Raw genomic sequence first — 20,232 nt, forward strand, 5'->3', positions numbered from 1 at the left:
TGGGTCCTTTTCCCATTTTTATGACTTCTTTGGGATATAGACCTAGAAGTAGTATTACTGGGGTCAAAGAACCCACATCTTCCTAAGACCGGCTTCCTATGGGGGAGGGGGAAAGGAAGAGAAAAGAGACTAGAAAACAATTCTACAAAAATAGTCAACACATAAACCAAGTGACAATGCATACAATATTTCACATCCATAGGTCCCCAACTCTGCAAAGACAGGATGGGTCTCCCTCTGCCTATTTCAGAGAGGCTAGACTGAAGGAACTTTAGTTTTAAGTCATTAGTGTCTTTCCTAACTTGGACAGCAGAGTTCTGGACACAGAAGGGAAGTCTTATGCTGTATCTGACTTCAGGGGACCTTGGTTTGAACCCTGATTCTGCTCCTTTTTGGGGTCTGATTTTTCTTCATTTTTAAGTGCGAGGGGGTGGGATGAACTTAGGGTAACCTCTAATTCTAAGATTCCTTCTTGTTCTAGATCTATGATCCAAAAGGTCCTTTTTTCCCCTTCTCAGAATCTAGATTCCAAGACGATGAGGTCACAGGATTCAGAACTGGAAGTGATCTCAAGGACAGTCTGTTTTAATCCCACACACCCCACCTCCGCCTTATGAAAAGAGGCAGGAACAAAACCCCACAGGTATAAAACTGATTCACCTAAAGTTGCACAGAAGTGCCAGAAAAGGGATTTGAATCCTGGTCTTCTGACTTCAAGTTTGATGCTCTTTCTTAGAATCACACCAACATCCTCCAAAAGCCTGATTTAAAGTTGCTTCTTCCCATAAGCCTTTCCCCACCCACTTGATCAGCAGAAATGTACAGTTATCCCTTCTACCTTGCAACTTTCCTTATCACAGTTTTGATATAACATGGGTTGGTATAAGAAATTAAATGCGAATTTGGGGAAAGTTTTGCAGAAGCCACAGACAAAATGCAAAGGCCAGCAGGCAGCACAGAAAAAGTTTAGAAACTCAGAAATACATAAAATATATGTATAGTGTTATATAATATCAACCTATATTTTTACAATAAGGTACTGCAAACACCCCATAAAAGAAAAAGAAAATTCAGATTTCTTCTCTGGTACAAAGGGAAGGCCAAAAAAATTTGACACAGATTTTTCAGATTGTGGGGAAGGAGGGGGGAGTAAGGAGGGAGGAACATCGCACCCCTAACCCCCACAACAGGGGAGGGATAACTGTAAGCTTCTTGAGGACAGGAACTGTTTCCTTTTCCCCCTCTCTTTCTGCCCATGTCCAAAGAGAACCTTGTATATCACTGGGGCTTAACAAATGTGGAGTGAATTAGCTTACTGGATCTCACGTAAACCCTTTTTGGGAAGCTCTTATGCATTGTACATTTGCAATAAGTTAGTGTACGCTAGCTTGTCTTTCAGCTTGTCTCCTGGTGTAGGTCCCACCATATCAACCATTGTTTGCATATTTTCTGCCCCGTTAGATTGTGAGCTCCCTGAAGGTAAGGACTGTCTTTTGCTTATTTTTGGATTCTTAGTGCTTAGCACAGGGCCTGGTATGTAGTAGGCACTTAATAAATGTTTACTGATTCTGACTCTTTCCCAGCAAAAGGTCTTACATACAGTTGACACTTTAAAAAGGTACTTGCTGAATACAAATGACCAGCTACCATTAAGACTAAGGACATGTATGGGGTAGGGAAAATACATTTTCACATTCCCTATGCCTGCTAAAGTCTTGAACTTCCTCCTCACCTGGGCAAGCCGCCATCACCAATGAGAATCCTGCCCAAGGGATAAAAGATGCCATGGGCAGTGACTGGCGGACTGACTTCCAGGAATCCAGTGGCATCCAGATTGTCATCATCTTCCCGTTCATGGATCACATACCCAAAGGATGACGGCTGGGAGAAGTCCCCACCCCCCAGTTAGAGAAAAAGAAGTCAGTGTTGGATAAGTGAACAAAAATCATGGTCCTATCGGTTAATGTGGGCCAGGATGTGGTTGAGAATTCAGGCTCATGAGTTGGAACTATAAGGGACCTCAGAAACCCTGGGGTTTTTGAAATCTCTTCATTATACAGAAAAAAAAAAGTGAGGCCCAAGGAGATCAGTTGATTTGCCCAAGTAAAATAACTAGTCAGTGGCAAAATTGGGATTCAGACCTAAGTCTTTTGAGCAACAGCGCTTTTTAAAAATACACACACACACACACACACACACACACACACACACACACACACACACACACACACACACAAATCTCTTTAGTTACCTTTTCCTCAAAAGTAGAAGAATAGTTTCAGAATTGGAAGAGACCCGAATGACCCAGAAGTCCTTCTACAAACACACTTGAGGACCTCTGGGGACGAGGACCTCACTACCTCCCAAGGCAATCCCATTCCACTATTCAACAACTCATTATTAATCAAAATTTCTTTTGTCTGAAGTATAAATTTTCTTTGTAACCAAGACTTTTATTATTCCTAGTTTGGGCCTCTAGGGCCTAACAGAGCAAGTTGATCTTCTAGGTGACAGCCCTTCAAATACTTTCAGATTTGCCATCTTGTTCTTACCTGACCCATCTTCTCCATTCTCCATGCTAAACATCCTTAGCTTTTCCCCCATTCTGGTCACTTTTTGCTGGATATTTTCCAACTTCTCATGTCTTCCCAAAAATGCCATCTCTAGCCCAGCATTTGGTTGGAAGAGAATTCCTGAGGTCATCTGAGACCATCCCCCCACCTCTAGGCAAGCCACCAAAGGCCAACCTCCCCTTCACCACTCTGCAGACCAAGTCAGAGAGCCCGGGTTCGAGTGTGTCCTCCCTCTGACCACTATGTACCACTCACATTTTCCCCAATCCAGACCTCAAGTTTCCTCATCTATAAAATGGAGAAAATGAACACCTTGCATCACTGACCTCATAGTGCTAGATTAAGGAAAGGGTTTTTTTTTTTAAATAGGAAAGTTGTGGATGAGTACAGGTTGTTCTTGACTTTATCATGATAGACTTGGGGAAACAATGTCAGAGCTTACTGCACCCAACCGAGCTATGTACCAGACTGTCTTTGAACTTGAAGTCTTCGAGTCCCTTGGTCCAGGGGAAGTCAAGGAAAACAGGGAAACATCGCTGAGGACTCTGGGTATACCCAATCGCCACCTCGTTCTGGGAAGGAACAAAAAGGAGCCAGCGTCCCATTTCATGTAGAATTCAGAGGTGGAAGTAACTCGAGTAATCTCCAACTCTTCCCCTGCCTCACAAACCAGTCTCTAGTCTCCCAATTGCTTCTTGGGCCCTCTCTGCCACAATTTCACAGCACCTCAAACTCAAGTAATTGTCCTCTCCCTAAACCAGCTCTTCCTCCTACCTGCCCTATTTGTGTTGGGGCACCATGTTTCCCCCCCGCCCCCCCGACAGCTAGGTTCGAAATTTCCAGAGTTCTCTTTGTAGATTTGATGAGCAAGGGATATGAGATGCCAAGAATGCAAAGGCAAAATGTGACAAGTAGTCCATTCCCTGGACATCTTATGGAATCCCAGAACTGGAGATTCAGAAGGGACCCCAGCAGCCATCTAGTCCAACTTAAACACTTTAAAAAGATCCCCATTAGAGTATATGACAAATAGACATTCAGCCTCTGCTTGGAGCTCCCCAAGGAAGGGAGCCAATACCTCCCGTGGTAGCCCATCCTGTATTTGGACATCTGTAATGGTTAATAATAATAATAACCACCACAGCAATAACAGCTAACATTTATATAGTGCTTTAAGGGTTGTGGGATGTTTTACGTCAAGCCCAAGTTTATCTTTCTGGATTTTCCAACTTGATCATGTCTTGTACCAAGCCCCTTCTCCCTAGTCCCGTTCTGGGTTGGCACGCACTACTGCAGAAGCCATCTCCCCCTCCCTAAGGTACAGGTGTGGCCGTGTCCATTTCCTGCCCAGACATGACTGCTGGCTCTCTATTCTCCCTAGGAGAAAGTAGATGCCCCATAGTTTAGACGGAATGCTGCCACCTTGCTTCGCTTGTATCTCCTCCAAGTCTGAACTCAGATCTTCCGGATTCCAAGCCCAGTACTCTGTCCACTGTGTCACCTAGCTGCCCCAAGAAACCAAGGGAAACATTTAAATATGATAAACCAACAGGTATGCGAGAGGAGGTAGATGCACTGTGCTTGGAATCAGGAAGACTCATCTTCCTGAGTTTGAATTCAACCTCAGACACTTACTAGCTGTGTCACCCTGGGTTAAGTCATCTAACCCTGTTTGCCTCAGTTTCCTCATCTGTAAAAATGGTCTGGAGAAGAAAATGGCAAAGCCACTCCAGTGTATTTGCCAAGAAAGCCCCAAACAGGATCAGAAAGAGTTGGACATGACTGAAAAACAACAAACAACAACAAATTGAAGAAGCTGGAGCAGGAGTCAGGAGAACTGGATTCATATCTCAGGGGTGCTGCTTGCTTCTTTCATGTAAGTGGGAGGGAGGAGAAATAAAAAAGCAGTTTTTATAGCACCTACTAAATGCCGGGCACTATGCTAAGTGCTTTTTTCTCCCTTAAACTACGAATATTATTTCATTTAATCCTCACAAGCATCCTGGGAGGTCAGTGCTATTATTCTCTCCATTTTATAGATGAGAAAACAGAGGCAATCAGAACTGAAGTGTCTTGCCCAGGATCACACAGCTAGTAAGTACCAGAGGCTGGATTTGAACTCAGGTCTTTGACTCTAGGTTCAGTATTCTTTCCATTGCTGTATTAGCTACCTTGTAAAGGGGAAAAACCTATTTGACCTCCCTAAGTCTTAGTTTTCTCAAACTTTGAGGTGGAGATAGTACATACATCAATTATCTTATAGGACTATTAGAAGAAGTGTGTGATGATAGCCAGTATTCTTATGGCTCTTTATATATACCATATTATTTGAGCTTGAGGTATATGTGATTATTTCCATTTTTACAGGTTGGGAAATAGAGTCCCAGAGCAGTTATGAACCTTGCCTAGGGATTTTGTAAGCCTTTAAAGGCTATAGAATCAGCTCATCATAATACCTATTGGTATCTAGCCATTGATTCAAAGTTTACATTGGGCCAAGATGGTGGAGTAAGAAGTAAGTTGCTCTTACACTCCCTTATTGACCTCTGAAAGCCCAGAAGCCAGTGACCCAGGAAAAACCCTGAGCCAGCATAAAGATGGGGTGCAGCAATCTTGTAGCCCAGAAAGCTTGGGGGATTAACAGGAAAGGCCCCTCTCGCTTGGGGGAGGGGGAGCAGTACAGGATGGGAAGCATCCCAGAAAGCCAGCAACAAGCCCCACCTCAGCATATGGGGGGGGGAGATCCTGAGACCCAGGGTGGTAGAGCAGGCAAGTGCTAACACCAGGACCCCCACCAAGAGCCTCGATACAGGCAAGGGAACTGGAAGACACCAGCTCAGAAAACTACCATGGGTGGTGGTGTTCTCCAGTAGCCAAATCACCCAGTGCCTCAGCACAACTCTGGGAAACACAACTACAGGTGGCAAAGCTCCAGGGTGACAGACATCCACCAGCAGCAAAACATCCCTGTGCGAGGCCCTGACAAGCAGAAGAAGCTTGGGTAAGTGTCCCCTTCCCTCCAGCATGGGAGCTCAATTTTTTTTTTTAAAGTCAGGAAATAGGCAAACACCACGAACAAAATGCAGCAATGGACAGTGACCATAGATTCTTATTATGGGGTCAGGGAAGATCAAGGCACAAATTCAGAAGAGGACAACGTTGTCAATATACCCACATCTGACACCTGAAAGGGGAATATGAACTGGTCTCAAGCCCAAAAAGCTTTCTTGGAAGAGCTCAGGAAGGATTTTAAAAGTCAAATAAGAGAAGTTGAAGAAAAATTAGGAAAAGAAATGAGAGGTATGTAAGAGTCAATAGCTTGGAAAAGGAAGGACAAAAGTTAACTGTAGAAAACAAGTCCTTAAAAAATACAGTTGGCCAAATGAGGGAAAAAAGGTACACTAAAGAAAACAACTCCTTAAAAAGTAGAACTGGCCAAATGGAAAAGGAGGTACAAAATCTAATAGAAGAAAACAACTTTTTAAAAATTAGAATGGGGCAAGTAGAAGCTAATGACTCTGAGAGAGCAAGAATCAGTCAAACAGAAACAAAATAATAAAAAAAAAGAAGGAAATGTAAAATATCTCATTGGTAAAACAACTGACCTGGAAAACAGATTCAGGAGAGACAATTTTAAAATTATTGGTCTACTTGAAAACCATGATGAAAAAAGAGCGTAGACAGCATCTTTCAGGAAATCCTTGAGGCAAACTGCCCTGAGGTGCTAGAACCAGAGGGTAAAATAGTCAGCAAAAGAATCCACCAATCACCTCGTGAAAGAGATCCCAAATTGAAAACATCAAGGAATATTGTAGCTAAATTCCCAAATTACCAGATTAAAGAGAAAATATGGCAAGCAGCCAGACAGAAATAATTTAAATATCATGGAACCACAGTGAGAATTATGCAGGATTTTGCAGCTTCTACATTAAAAGATCAGAGGGCATGGAATATGATACTCCATAAGGCAAAGGAGCTTGGATTACAACCAAGGATCAACTACCCAGCGAAACTGAGCTCAATCTTTCAGGGGAGGATATGGACATTCAACGAAATAGGGGACTTCCAAACCTTCCTGATGAAAAGAGCAGAGCTCATCAAAAAATTTGACCTTCAAATACAAGACTCAAGAGGCATGAAAACATAAACAGGAAAGAAAAAAAACCATGTTATTAATAAGGGCAAACTTATCCCTACAAGGGAAGATGACACTTGTAACTCTTGAGAACTGTAATGTTATGGCATTTAAAAGGGGGATACTAGAGGATATGAGTATAAGTTGACTTTGATGTGATTAAAAATGTCTAAGTGGTAAAAAGGGATTGTTCTGGGAGAAGAGGAAAGGAGGAGGCAGGCAAAGGTAAATTACATCACGTGAAAAGGCACAAAAACCTAATACAGTAGAGGGAAAAAAGGGAGGGAAAGGAGCATTGTTTGAATCTTACTCTCAGATTTGGTTCAAAGAGTGAATAATATAATCAGTTAGGCATAGAAATCTAACTTACCCTATAGCAAGTAGGAGAGTAAAGGGAAAAGAAAAGGGAGGGGGCTAATAGAAGGGAGGGCAGACTTAGGGAGGCAGTGGTCTAAAGTAAAACTCTAGTGAGGAGGGGAAGACAGAAAGGAGAGAGAGAAGCATAAACAGGAGGGGAAATGGGATGGAGAGAAAGACACATAGTAATCATAACTGTGAATATGAATGGGATGAACTCTCCCATAAAACAGAAATAGATAGCAGGATGGATTAAGAACCATAATCCTACAATATGTTGTTTACAAGAAACACATTTGAAACAGAGGGATACACACAGAGTAAAGGTAAAAGGCCGGAGCAGAATATATTATGCTTCAGCTGAAGTAAAAAAAGCAGAAGTAGTAATCCTGATCTTAGACAAAGCAAAAGCAAAAATAGATCTAATTAAAAGAGATAAGGAAGGAAACTACATCCTGCTAAATGGTATTATAGACAATGAAGTAATATTACTAAACTAAATGGTATAGCATCCAAATTCTTAAAGGAGATACAGGAAGAAATAGACAGCAAAACTATACTAGTGGGGAACATCAACCTCCCCCTCTCAGAACTAGATAAATCTAACCACAAAATAAACAAGAAAGAAGTTAAGGAGATGAATAGAATTTTTTAAAAAAATTTAAATATGGTTGCCCTCTGGAGAAAACTGAATGGGGACAGAAAGGAATATACCTTTTTCTCAATGGTACGTGGCATCTACACAAAAAATTGACCATGTAGTAGGGCATAAAAACCTCACAATCCAGTGCCGAAAGGCAGAAATATTAAATGCATCCTTTTCAGATCATGATGCAATAAAAACTACTTGTAATAAAGGGCCATGAAAAGATAGACTAAAAGTTAATTGGAAACTAAATAGTCAAATCCTAAAGAATGAGTGGGTCAAACAACAAATCATAGAAACAGTCAATAACTTCATCCAAGAAAATTACAATAATGAGACAACATACCAAACCTTATGGGATGCAGCAAAAGCTGTTCTTAGAAGAAATTTTATATCTTTAAATGCTTACGTGAGTAAAAATAGACAAAGTTTACATCAACTAGGGGCTTACTCTATACTCAAGTAATCTAAATATGACTGTCTTGTTATTAGCTTCAATTGCTCAGGCTTATCAAGGTTAATCTTCTAAATGGTTGCCCCGAGTTATCCCAATTGAGGCTCCCAATTCCCTTCCCTTCCTCCAGGGTCCTTAGTCAGGAACCAAGCCCATCTTACCCCATATAATCCACTGTCCATTCCATGCATACAGGGAGTAACCCTGCCAGCATGCCCCCTCCCCACCTCTGCACCTTGTCCCTCCCAACCAAGAGGATGGGAACATTGGGCCAGGGAGGGGAGCTCAGAGAGCTAGGCTCTTCAGACTATTGGTGTTACCCCAATCCATGTGTCAAGTCGAATTTTGTTCTTGGGGCAGAAAGTCAGCTCACAATGAGCTACGTAGGAATAGTCAAGGACGGTAGTCATGAATTCTGAATCAGGCATAGATCTGGAAGAAAGCAAAGCACCAGCAGGGTGTTATCCCATTCAACTCAAATCCCCTTCTATTAGGAAGAGTCTTATTTTTTTTTTGGGTGAGGGCTCCTATTACTTTTGTATCCATGGTTTTCAACATGAAAAAGGGTTCTTTACAAAGACTTTGGGAAACAAAGCCTTAACCAGAGCTTTAACTAACATGGTGCCACTGGGGACTTGTCCCCAGAGTGCTGTAAGTTAGATGGTGTTTACTATGCTTGTACTCCTTTAGTAATTTAGGGACAATCGAGTTTAATAACAATTTCTTAGAATAGGAAGCTTCCAAATGGGTACATGCTTCTCTTTGTTACAACCCTGGGGAGCTTTTGCTCTAGCCCTCCCACAAAAACTTGGTGTATACCAGAGTTTCTTTCTGATCACAGGGGCTGATGTCCCAGGATCTGCCTCTTCTCCCCATTCCCTTGTCCCACCTAAATTTGCCATCGTGTTGCTTGGTCTGGTCAGTCTGCAAATTCACTGTAGGCCCAAGCAATAGTCATGACTCTGCCTTTATCACCTTTCTCCTAAGCAGAGGGTCCCTTAGCACATCATGACTGGCAATCCATTTAGAGTATCAAAGCCTACTTTATCACCCCCGTCTTTCTCCTCCAAAGTCTTAGCATGTCATGGAGAAAAGCTTGCATTCTGAGAAGCCAAGCAGAGTAGAATACAAGCTTGAAAGTTTCCTTCTAGCTGGAAGGGGTTAGGGTATGAGCCCAATGGTCCATGGCTATGTACCAATCCGGCTGAGTGGGCGAAGGTTCAACAGAACATTGGCTTCCAGGTGATAACTTGTTTCACCACTTTGTTTGCTATCCATATCCATCGATGGAGGGGAAGGGGTGGGGGGAGGTGGAGGGGAAGAAGGAATATTTAGTCTTTTCCTCCTGTTCTTTGTAGGTAACTTCTTAGTTTTAATTCCAAACTACTTTTAGAGCTCTGATCTGGTCCATGGAATGAGATCAGGTGTTTCTACAGCAGAAGTCCCCTCCCTAGGCTTTCTCTGCTTGGATGAAGTTATTCTGCTGAGGGCTGACGGTCTTTAAATTCTAGCCTCAGCATTTTCCATTTCTTCCCTTCCTTCTAAAACTCAACTTTAAAAAAAGGAGGGGGCAATCTCTAGGGCCCTTGCTCCAATCCCCACATTTTCTCTCTCCCTATTTTGATCTGCTCTGAGCAAATTTAGATGTCCCAATCCTTGGCACTGGAGAAAGCCACTCTAGAATTCACGAGGCATCTCAGGTAATGGACCTGAGCTGATTAAGGAAAATTGCCAACCTGCCTGTCCCTCAACCATTCAGGTTGGAAATTGCTGTGACTTGCCAGATGTCTGAAGACCCGACCTAAACAATCTATAGACGTACTCTTGATTAGGTGAAAGCAGAGAAGATAGTTCAATTGCTTTTCAGTTGTGTCAGATTCTTCGTAATCCCATTTGGGGTTTTCTTGGCAAAGATACTAGAGTGGTTTGCCATTTCCTTCTCCAGCTCATTTTACAGATGAGGAAACTGAGGCAAACAGGGTGAAGTGATTTGCTTATGTCACCTAGCTTATGGTCACACAGCAAGTAAGTGTCTGAGGTCAGATCTGGACTCACAAAGATGAGTCTTCCCAACTCCAGGCCCAGTGCTCTAGCCACTGAGCTACCTACGTTAAGACTCTAAACCCTAGAACAAACCTGTTTCTTCTTGATTTTGTCTTCGATGACCCCGTCAGCCACCTGATAGGCAGTTTACCTTTGGTGTACTTCCAAAATCTCCAAGGATACAGGGGCCATTGCTTCAATGTGCTGGAAGGGAAAGCAGGAGAACAGCTCCAGGTTTGGGCTCCCATGTGCCAGGCAGTGGGAGTCACTGGGGCTTTAGAGACAAGAAACAACAGTCCCTACCCTCAAGAAGCTTACATACTTGAGGCAGGGGAACATGCATTCGATATACTTAAACGCATGCACATGTACGATCACTTGCACACATGTACGCATGTATACTTGTATGCCTATATGTATATACATGCATGTGTGTCTTTATGTACATGTATGTGTATTGTGCATACATGTATATCTAGATAGAAAAATAGACACATACGCACAGATACCTACACATAGAATAAATACAGAATAATTTGGAGGAGAGTATGAATGGACAAGACCACCTATTGGCCAAGGCTCCTAGGAAGAGCACAGTTCATTCTAATGGGGTCCCCAGGTGGCGGGGGGGGTCATTAGAAAGCTCTTTGTCCCACACATTGGCACAGAGAGCCATGGGGCTGAGGCTAAGGCAGGAGGAAGAGGAATCGCCAGAGGTTTACTGGGGCCTCACTCTTACTTGGTCATATAGATCTCCACGGGTGGTTGGGTGTTAGCAGTCATGATCCATGGTGCCACACGGAAAACCAATCCTACATTATGAATTGGAGGTCCAGAGACTTTCTATGGGAGGCAGGACAAGACTGGGGTGTAGTAGAAAGCTGTTAACCTTTAGAGTTATAGAAAGCCTAGGTTCATATCCCTGCTCAGCTACATCCTAGCTGAGCAAGTCATTTCTGGGTCTCTGCTCCTTTATCTGTAGGAAGAGGTGACTTCTAAGATCCTTTCCAACTTAAAAATCTAGAATCCCAAGTGGCCAGCTCTCAAGCACTCACATATTCACTGGAGGCTGGAATCAACCCATCCTTCCTGAGTTTTTCCTTCCCGTTTCTCCCCAGCCCCTTACATGGGATGACTTCTTAAATCCTATCTGCCCTACCCCTGTGTTGAGCTCTCTCTCCAACTTGCCCTCCAGACTTCACCAACCTCCCCCACTACCTAGTCCAGTGCCCCATTCCCACACGTACCCCGTAAGAATTATCCAAAAGGGAGACGGTGAAAGACACCAACCCAGAGAAGTCAGCATCTGGGAAGGAAAGCGCTTCCACATAAAATTTCCGTCTTTCTCGGTTTCTCAGATGTGTGAGAACATGGGAAGGTTTGTTTGGCCCCAGTACCATTCTGTAAGGAGGATTTATGGTGGGTCCTAGGAGAAGGAAAGCATGAGGCGGTTACAGGGGCAGTTCCCTGGTTCTGAGTTGGGGGTGTGGGGCAAAGCGGGACATCCCACCGAACTTTCCCGAGTTCAGTGGCTCATTGCTACCCTAAGATAATGGAGTCAGTCTTCCAAACCTTTGGGCCCATTGGGATGAAACTAAAAAGTTATTCCTTAGCTACCGATAGCTCTTACAGCTGTTGTATGATGACTGTTGACCAACGGGTCAAAGAGGAGTGTGGGTGTGTGTATAGCTTCTCCTTGAAGCCAAGCAAGAATACCTGGAATGACATCCCCTACAAAAAAGGCATTAGATTGTAGAGGGCCAGCTAGTTTAAACCATAGTCTCCATTTCACCCCACTACCCCCAGAGATGATTTGCCCCAGGTCACAAAATAGAAGGATGCTTTACACCAAGGACCAGTTCAGCCTCCTCAAAATTTAAGGTGCATGTCACTGTATTGTTAGAGTGACCTGGTGGTGATCAGGGATCTTTGCGCGTTAGACTGAAGGTATTGTTAGCAGCTATGTTCCTAGGCCTGTGGGTTTCCCTTCAGGAGCCGTATCCAATGACTGTCTGCTTACATTGTTTGAGGACCTTCATAGGCTTACAGCTTGCTTCCTTATGTTGGACATTTCTTGGTATATTACCCCCCTCCCCAACCCTTTCTGGTTTAAATGGACTGAGCAATTTGGGCTAGTGATTATAGGGGAAGACACAGAACAGGTGAAGAGGAAGGTCAGGTTGGGACAGATTACAATAGTGATGAAGGTGCATTTACTCTGGGTTCCCTTTTTTGAGCTCCAGATATTCTGTTTAAAATAAATAGTGGGTGGGCTGTGGTAGCATTGGGTTAAAAACTCACCCAAACCAAAATAACAAAAAAAAAAAAACAACTTTTTTTTTTTAGTGGTCCTTGGAAGACCAAGATGGAAAAGCCTCAGCTTTACAAATAACTGAATCAGCAAAAAGAAATTCTCTGATCTCAGGAGAAGAAAGGGAAGGATGAACTTTACCTTTCTCCCCTCTTCCCCTCCCTGAGGTCTAAGAGCTGAATTTAGGGTAGTTTGAGGCAGTTGGGGGAATGGAGGAAGAAAGCAAGAGAAGCTGGCATGACTGCTTGTAGATGTTTTGGGTTTGGTTTTTTTTTTTAAAGAAGCCTGAAAAATGACCAGTAAGTGATGTGTAGTTGGAAGACTAGGAGACAGGATAGGTGACTCCAGTCTATTCTGCCACTTTGAGGCATGGGCAAGGCATTCACTCTCATCTGTTAAATGAGAAAGATGAACTTCATCAGGAATTCTTAACCTGGGGTTCACAGATCCCCAAAGTATCTGGAGATAGATTTCAAGGAGTTCATGAACTTAGAGGGGAAAAAAGGTCATTTTTGTTTTCCATGAAACTGCTGAAATTTAGCATTTCCTTCAAACATAAAAATTATAGAAACATAATTATAAGAATATAAGCATTTATGATATAGTAATAATGTAATTACAATTTATGTATGTATATACATGCATGAGCATACACACACACAACACACACACACACACACACATACAATAGCTGGCATGTGTATGGGGGCAGCTAAGTGGTACCATAGTGCTGGGCCTGGAGTCAGAAAGACTCATCTTCCCAAGTTCAAATCCAGCCTTAGACACTAACTAGCTGAATGACCCTGGGCAAGTCATTTCACCCTGTTTGCCTCAGTTTCCTCATCTGTAAAATGAGCTGGAGAAGGAAATGACAAACCTCTCCAGTATCTTTGCCAACAAAACCCCAAATGAGGTCATCAAGAGTAGGACACCACTGAAACAATTCCACAACAAAAGCATGTGTATAGTGCTTTGATGCTCTCAACACTTCAAAATATCTCATTTTATCTTCCCAAATCACCCTGGAGGGGAAGGTGCTATTCTTATACCCAAATAGACAGAGCTTAGGTAACCTGTGCAGGGTCACAAAGCCCGGAGGCATCTGAGGATGGATTTGAACTCCAGTCTTCATCTACATCTAGTTGCCTATCATTACTTTAAAATACTATGTTGAGAAGAGGTCCATAACACACAAAAAGATAGAGAACCCCTGGGCCAGATGTTTAAGGTCTTCCCATGACACTGAATCTGAGCTCAGTTTAGTACTGTAACTAGGGATTGAGTAGAGGGATCTGAAGATAGACATCTTTGGGTATAAAATTTGAGCCAGATGTGACTTTTCAGAGCCCAATGCCTTTTACAAATAAGGGAACTGAGATCAGGAACCTTGCCTCCACTCACAGGGACAGCTAGCAGCAGAGACTGACTTTGAACCAAGGATCTTTGATCCCAAATCTAGCCCTCTTTCTACTACACCTCTTTTTCGTCTTCGGCTGGCTCATGTCTTACAAAACTGGTCTTTCACCCCACTTAAATCCTCCCCCATTGTCACCCAGTGGTAGGTTCTCCTGAGAACCCATCTTCTACCCCTCTGACAGCATGAAGAAGCCCACTGTTAGTTAGCCTTTGTGATATTGTCCCCCTCCTCAGCACCAAAAACAAGCCTGCAGGTAAAGGATTCCCAGTTATAATTATCTTCTTTCTTTTGTCACTGGACTTTTGGTCCAAGTGATGGTATATATGCAAAGCTTAGGGTTCTTTGGAGAAAACCTTTGGCACAACCAGAACTCAAATTTGTCAGTGCAAGAGTTGCCCAAGCCATTCTGTCTAACAGGCCTCTCACTCCCACCTCCCTATTGCACAGGGTCCTAAATTTCAAGTTGGAAAGACCTTGGAGGTCATCTACCCCACCCTCATTTTGTAGAAAAGGGAGATGAACCCCAGGAAGTCACTCCCAGGCAGCGAGGGGCCAAGTCTCCACATGGAGCCTGGTCCTGTGGTTCCTAGTCTTCTCTCTTTTTTACTACGGCCCCACGTTGGGTCCCAAAGACCAAAAGGATACTCACGTTCAACTCCGAAGAGTCTCACTTTGTTTGGGTGAGAACAATTAATAGTTAGTTGATGGGTGTTGAAAAATCCAAGTGGGGAATGTATCCTCAAGAACATTTTTGACATTCGATGAATAGCTGGGGAAGGGAAAAGAAGAAGCTAGCTCCTGAAGGCCCAAGGGTAACCCTCCCGACTTAAGCATCTACTTGAACTCTTTGTGATATAGGGAGCTCATTCTTTCAAAGTATCTGTAGTCCATTTTTAAATAGCCTTAATTATTAAAAAGGTCAATATCCCCAACCTTAATCTCAGAAGAAGACTCCTCCCCTTCCCTCCCTCCCTAGATTCGGTGCCTCTACTTCCAGGGGCCTCAATCTGGAACACATAAGCTGACATTTAGACCCATCAGGATTGTCAGCTTTTTTGAGCTTACAGCCTTGCACATGGGGATGTCATATGGGACAGTGGAAAGGGTTCTGAATTTGGAGTCAGAAGACCCAGGTTTGAATCCCGTCTCTGCCATTTTACTACCTGTGCTCCCTTGGGAAAATTATTTCCACCTCTCTAGGTCTCAGTTTCTTCATCTGTAAGATAGGTGGGGATCTAAGGGAACCTCCAACTCCAGACCTATAAGACCTATAGGAAGCCCTCATCCCTGCCCTACTTAAGCAGTTCTCTCTAGCCTCTAGGATAGGATGTAAACTTCTGTTCATCTCTTCCAGCCTTTCACAGCCTAGCTCCAGACTTAATACCCTCTCCTTTCCTCACTATGTCCTAGAGCTCATCTCCAAGGCTTTTTGGTCATCTACTACCACTGAAAAAATTTGCTCACTTATCCAATATATGCATACCTTCAAATTGTATACATATGCTACTGTGTAAAACTTACATAAAAGTCAACATTTTAAAATGGCAAGGTGAAATAACATTTGATCTTGAGAATTATTAGGGGACTGTTGGAGTTTATTAAATAGGGGTGTGATGTGATTACTTACATTTTGGGAAAGTGACTTTGGTGGGCTGTGTGGAGGGTGGATTGGAGAAGAGGAACTTCAGGCATGGGAATCAATCTAGAGACTTTGTTATAATTTAGGCAAGTGATTAGATTAAGGTGGTAGCCAAGTGAAAGAAGGTGACAGACACAAGATGCTGAAGGTGTATAAAAGACAAGATCTGGCAGCCAACTGGATACATGAAGGGAATGAAACGAAGAAGAGTTTAGGGAGTCATTGAAGTTATGAATCTTGGTGTCTAGAAGTATCCTTGAAATAGTATAGGAAGGTTGGGAGAAAAGATATTGTAAAGAGATTCATAATGGAGGGCACAACCCATCCATGCCTTCTCAGCCTTGGTGACTTACTTTGACCTATTGAAAATGAAAAGGAGGGACAGCCTTTTCTTACAACCCCCTATACAAACACAGGGCCTGCTCCTTCAGGTACCTATTGTGGCCACAAGGTAATCTGGGTGGGGATGAGGAAGGGATGCTGGGTGGAGAATTTCACCTGTAAAGACGCGAGAGAGGTTATGGTTGTTCTTCTTTCCATCCCTCACTTGGTCTTGGAGGGCTTATGTTAAATCTAAACTTATGTTTTTCAAAGTTTGCTTATACTTCTATTTAATAAGTACGAAAACCACCTTAGATAAAGCTTGGTCAGTCATAGCTGCTTCTGATCTGTGTGCTTCACTACCATGAAAAGGAAATCAGAGAGAGAGGCAGTAGGTGAGTAAGGTACACAGATATGAAAAGAAGGGAAGGAATATAGATTGTTTGGATTATTGGGGGCTCCTGAGCCATATGAAAGAGAATCTATTCACATATAGCTTCACAAAGTTGGGTAAAGAATGCATGGGATTGCATTTTATCTCTAGGCTGAAAAACAACAACCCTACTAGTTTCTTTTAATAGCTAGCATTTATATAGAACTTTAAATTTTGCTAAGCAATTTATAAATATTTTCTCATTTGATCCTCATAACAACCCTGCAAAGTGGGTGCTATTATTATCCTTTTTATACAGATGAGGAAACTAAGGCAGAAAGGTTTATTTGCCTAGGGGGTCACACAGTAAGTGCCCAAGTAGATTTGACCTCAGTTCTTCCCAACTCCAGGATTAGTGCCCCATTCACTGTGTACCCAACTGCCTCTAAATTAGTGATTTGGCTTGCACGGTTGGGCTTGGGGTTTACTTTAGTGGTTACAGCCTTTCACTTCATTGTTCTCCTCTCTCAAATGTGCATCAAAATCCATTGTGGTTTTTTTTTCCTTATTTGGGAATGCATTTGCCATTCCCCTAGGCTGTAAGTTCCTTGAGGTCAGGGTTTTCATTTGACTTTGTATCCCCAGCACAACACCTGATGCATTATCAATATCTGATTAATGCCTATTGATTGAATCCAGACTTCCAATTCTAAACTGAAGATTTTTTCCTTTGTCCTCCTCTGCCCCTACCCCAAGTTTTTTTTTTTTTAAACACAAGAGAAACTTTTTATTCTAGATGGGGATAGAGGTAGATTATGCAGCACTTTGAATAAATTTGCTGAATAAATTGACTTTGCTGTCCTTAGGTTGGGCCCAGTCCAAGATTAAGGCTGCTCCCCAGAATGGGAGATGCAGCAAGTTACCTTTTTTGTCAAGAATTTCTTCTTCATATTTCTCTGTGTCGGGTGGGTATTTATTTTTGCATCCACAGTTCACAAGCATGATGGGCCCCCGCCAGGGGGAAAAGGTTCTTCCCTGAAAAGACAAAACATGGGCTCCAAAGGACCGTCCCCCCACCCCAGACTTATGAAATGAGTCCTGCTTGTAACTCTACCTGGACCCAGAAAGACTAAATATTGGGTGAGGGGAAGAGAATGGGCATTTAAACATCTATTATGTGCCAGACACAGTGCTAAGCACTTTATAAATATCTCATTTGAGCCTCACAACAACCCTGGGAGATAGGTACTATTATTATCCTCATTTTACAGTTGAGGAAACTGAGGCAGACGGTGAAATGACTTGCTCAGGGCCACACAGTAAGTGTCTGAGGCTGTATTTGAAGCCAAGTCTTCATGACCTGTCTAGCATACCACACAGCTGACTATAATTTGCTTTATATATAATTCAGAATTTAGGAAAATCTAGCTAGTAACTCAAAGGTAGAATTTTCAATATAGGTATCAAAGAAAATAACCCTATCATACTCAAATATTTCTCCTTGCCTTCCTTTATCCAGAGATCCTGGACACCCCTGCCTCCTCAAAGCAGTAGAATAACTGATATACATGGGGTTTTTTTTCCCAATATTAGCTAAGCCTTTTACATACTTGTTTGATTGTAAACATAGAGGGCCGTAATGCCCTTCATCTGGATTTCAAATCTAGCCTCAGACACTTATTAACTGTGTGACCCTGGGCAAGTTATTTCATCTGTTTGCCTCAGTTTCCTCATCTGTAAAATGGGGAGAATAATAGCACCTGTCTCCCAGGATTGTTGTGAGGATCAAATGAGATAATTGTAAAGTACTTAGCACAATACCTGGTACATAGTAAGTGACATATGTTAGTTATTAATATGATTAGTTTCTTCTCTACCCTCCTATGACTGTCCCTTCCCACCAACTCCTCTCCCTTCTCCAAAGAGCACTCCCTTTTAACAAATACAAGGTGTCCCAAAATTCACCAAGGCTTTTGAGATACCATGTATTTCTTTTCATCCATTCTTTCATTTGAACCTCCAACCATCTCTACAAAGTGGGTGACTAGAGACATTAGGAGCCCCGTTTTTTCTTATGGGTGGGGAAAATGGAGCCTGATAGAGTCAACTGAAAATGTTCAGGGTTACATACCTAATGATTGTCAGTGGCAGAATTTGAACCAAGGAACAACTCCAAAGCCCAGGACTCTAGATGGTTTTTTCATGCTGACTTTTCCCCCTAGTGGATTCCATTAATATGGTTCCGAACTCGGGGTCTGTGAGTTTTTATCTTTTTCCAAAAACTATTTTAAGAACCAGATTTAATATAATTTGTTTTCTATGTAATCTTATATATTCTATGTATTTAAAAACATTATTTTGAGAGAGGTCCATAGGCTTCACCAAACTGCTGAGGGGATTCAGGACGTGCAAAAGATTCCAAATTACTAGTCCATGAGTTTTCTTTCTAGAGTATGCCTACTTCCACTTGAAGGAAAAGCCCTAGCCGCTGTACCTTATGCATCTTCTTTCCTTCTTGGCTCTTCACTTTGTCTTGGTAGTTTTCCACTGTCAGAGAGATAGCTGGAAAAGGAAGCAAAGGATGGTGAGGGGCAGCCCGGGGCTGCTCTGGGGCCAGGAACACTCTCCCACTGATCTCTCAGAGCCAGAGAAGGAGACCTCCCAGCCCATCCTTCTTCTAGTAAGGCTAAAAAGTGCTCCAAGGTCTATTTTTCCCAGAGGCTGCATATCTTGGGCGTCTCTTTGGCCCCAAGTCAAGGAATGGAAAAGGACTTTACACAGATAAGGCTTCAACCAGTACCTAAATAGGAATCCTCTCAAGATCCCCACTTGAAGACCTAGAGTGACAAGGAGGTCTTGAGACAGTCCTTTCCACTCTTGGATAGCGCTAATCATTAGGAGAATTTTCTAGTATTACCACTAGAAGTTTGCATCTTCATAGGATGATAAATAGAAGAACTCTACGGGCCTTCCCAGAACACACCAGCCCCTTCATTTTATACACATAAAACCTGGGGATGAGGCAAGTAAAGTTCTAAGTTCCCATGTTAAGAGGAAGACTTGTCTCCCCAAGTTCAAATCTGACTTCATTTACTAGCTCTGTGACCCTAGGCAAGTCACTTATCTCCATTTTCCTCAGTTTCCTCATCAGTAAAATGAGCTGGAGAAGGAAATGACAAACCACTCCAGTATCTTTGCCAAACGCGGTCATGAAGAGTTGAACACAATGAAAATAACCCAACAATCTCAACTAAGTCTTCCTTATGCTAAGGCAATCTTTTTTCTTCTCCTTAATTGAGTCATATTGTACACAAGGATTGTTCCAAAACTTCTCTTCTCTCAAGTCTCCCACAAGTACTCCCCATCTCTCAGCAGATGACTCAGCAGTCTCATACTATACCAGGAAAATAGGCTATTGGCCACCAATTTCTTCTCCCATAAAATCTTAGTACAATATGTCATTTCCTCCCCCCCCCCCACCATTTTCCCCTTATTTACTCTAAGCTCTGATGAAAATATGTTCTTTCTAAATATTGGGAGAGGGGAAGGGAAAGGTTGCAATCTTTCTACTGATACTTTGGATTCCCATCCCTTCTGGCACATTTCTCCGAAGACTATCCTCTTTCATTAGTCTTCATTCTATCCCTACTAGTTCAGTCCTTGCTTCTACAAACAATTTTAATGAGGCATTGGGGAAGGGTGTGGGGAAGGAAGACATGGTCCAATCAACTCAATTGCTGTAACCCACTATTCAGTCACACCATAAAAGATTAGCAGGGAAAAGATCAGATACCTAGTTGCAGCTATGTTTAGGGGTAAAATTCTTTACCTTCTTTGCTTAAGAGGCAATCACAAAAAAAAAAAATACTAATGACAACAAAATTGAATTTTTCATTAACCAAATCAATATAACTTGGATAGGAAGGATCAGTTATAGAAAGCTTTACATCAAGTATCTGATGA

At 42.5% G+C, this 20,232-nt stretch overlaps 1 protein-coding gene across 1 annotated transcript in view; it reads right to left on the reverse strand.

Annotated features, from left to right (window-relative positions):
* LOC110203054 (protein-arginine deiminase type-4-like) overlaps nt 1-20,232 on the reverse strand; it is a 31,111-nt gene that overhangs the window by 5,562 nt on the left and 5,317 nt on the right. Inside the window, exons 4-12 of the mRNA XM_078146222.1 lie at nt 18,764-18,831; nt 17,193-17,304; nt 14,586-14,705; nt 11,456-11,634; nt 10,948-11,051; nt 10,360-10,482; nt 8,486-8,597; nt 3,038-3,145; nt 1,733-1,881 (exon numbers count right to left, since the gene is read on the reverse strand). Of these exons, the coding sequence (XP_078002348.1) occupies nt 1,733-1,881; nt 3,038-3,145; nt 8,486-8,597; nt 10,360-10,482; nt 10,948-11,051; nt 11,456-11,634; nt 14,586-14,705; nt 17,193-17,304; nt 18,764-18,831 (1,075 nt within the window). The remainder of the gene's footprint in view (nt 1-1,732; nt 1,882-3,037; nt 3,146-8,485; nt 8,598-10,359; nt 10,483-10,947; nt 11,052-11,455; nt 11,635-14,585; nt 14,706-17,192; nt 17,305-18,763; nt 18,832-20,232) is intronic.

This window comes from Phascolarctos cinereus, unplaced genomic scaffold (genome assembly GCF_003287225.1).
Source record: "Phascolarctos cinereus isolate Bilbo 61053 unplaced genomic scaffold, phaCin_HiC Scaffold_726;HRSCAF=1367, whole genome shotgun sequence".
NCBI lineage: Eukaryota > Metazoa > Chordata > Mammalia > Diprotodontia > Phascolarctidae > Phascolarctos > Phascolarctos cinereus.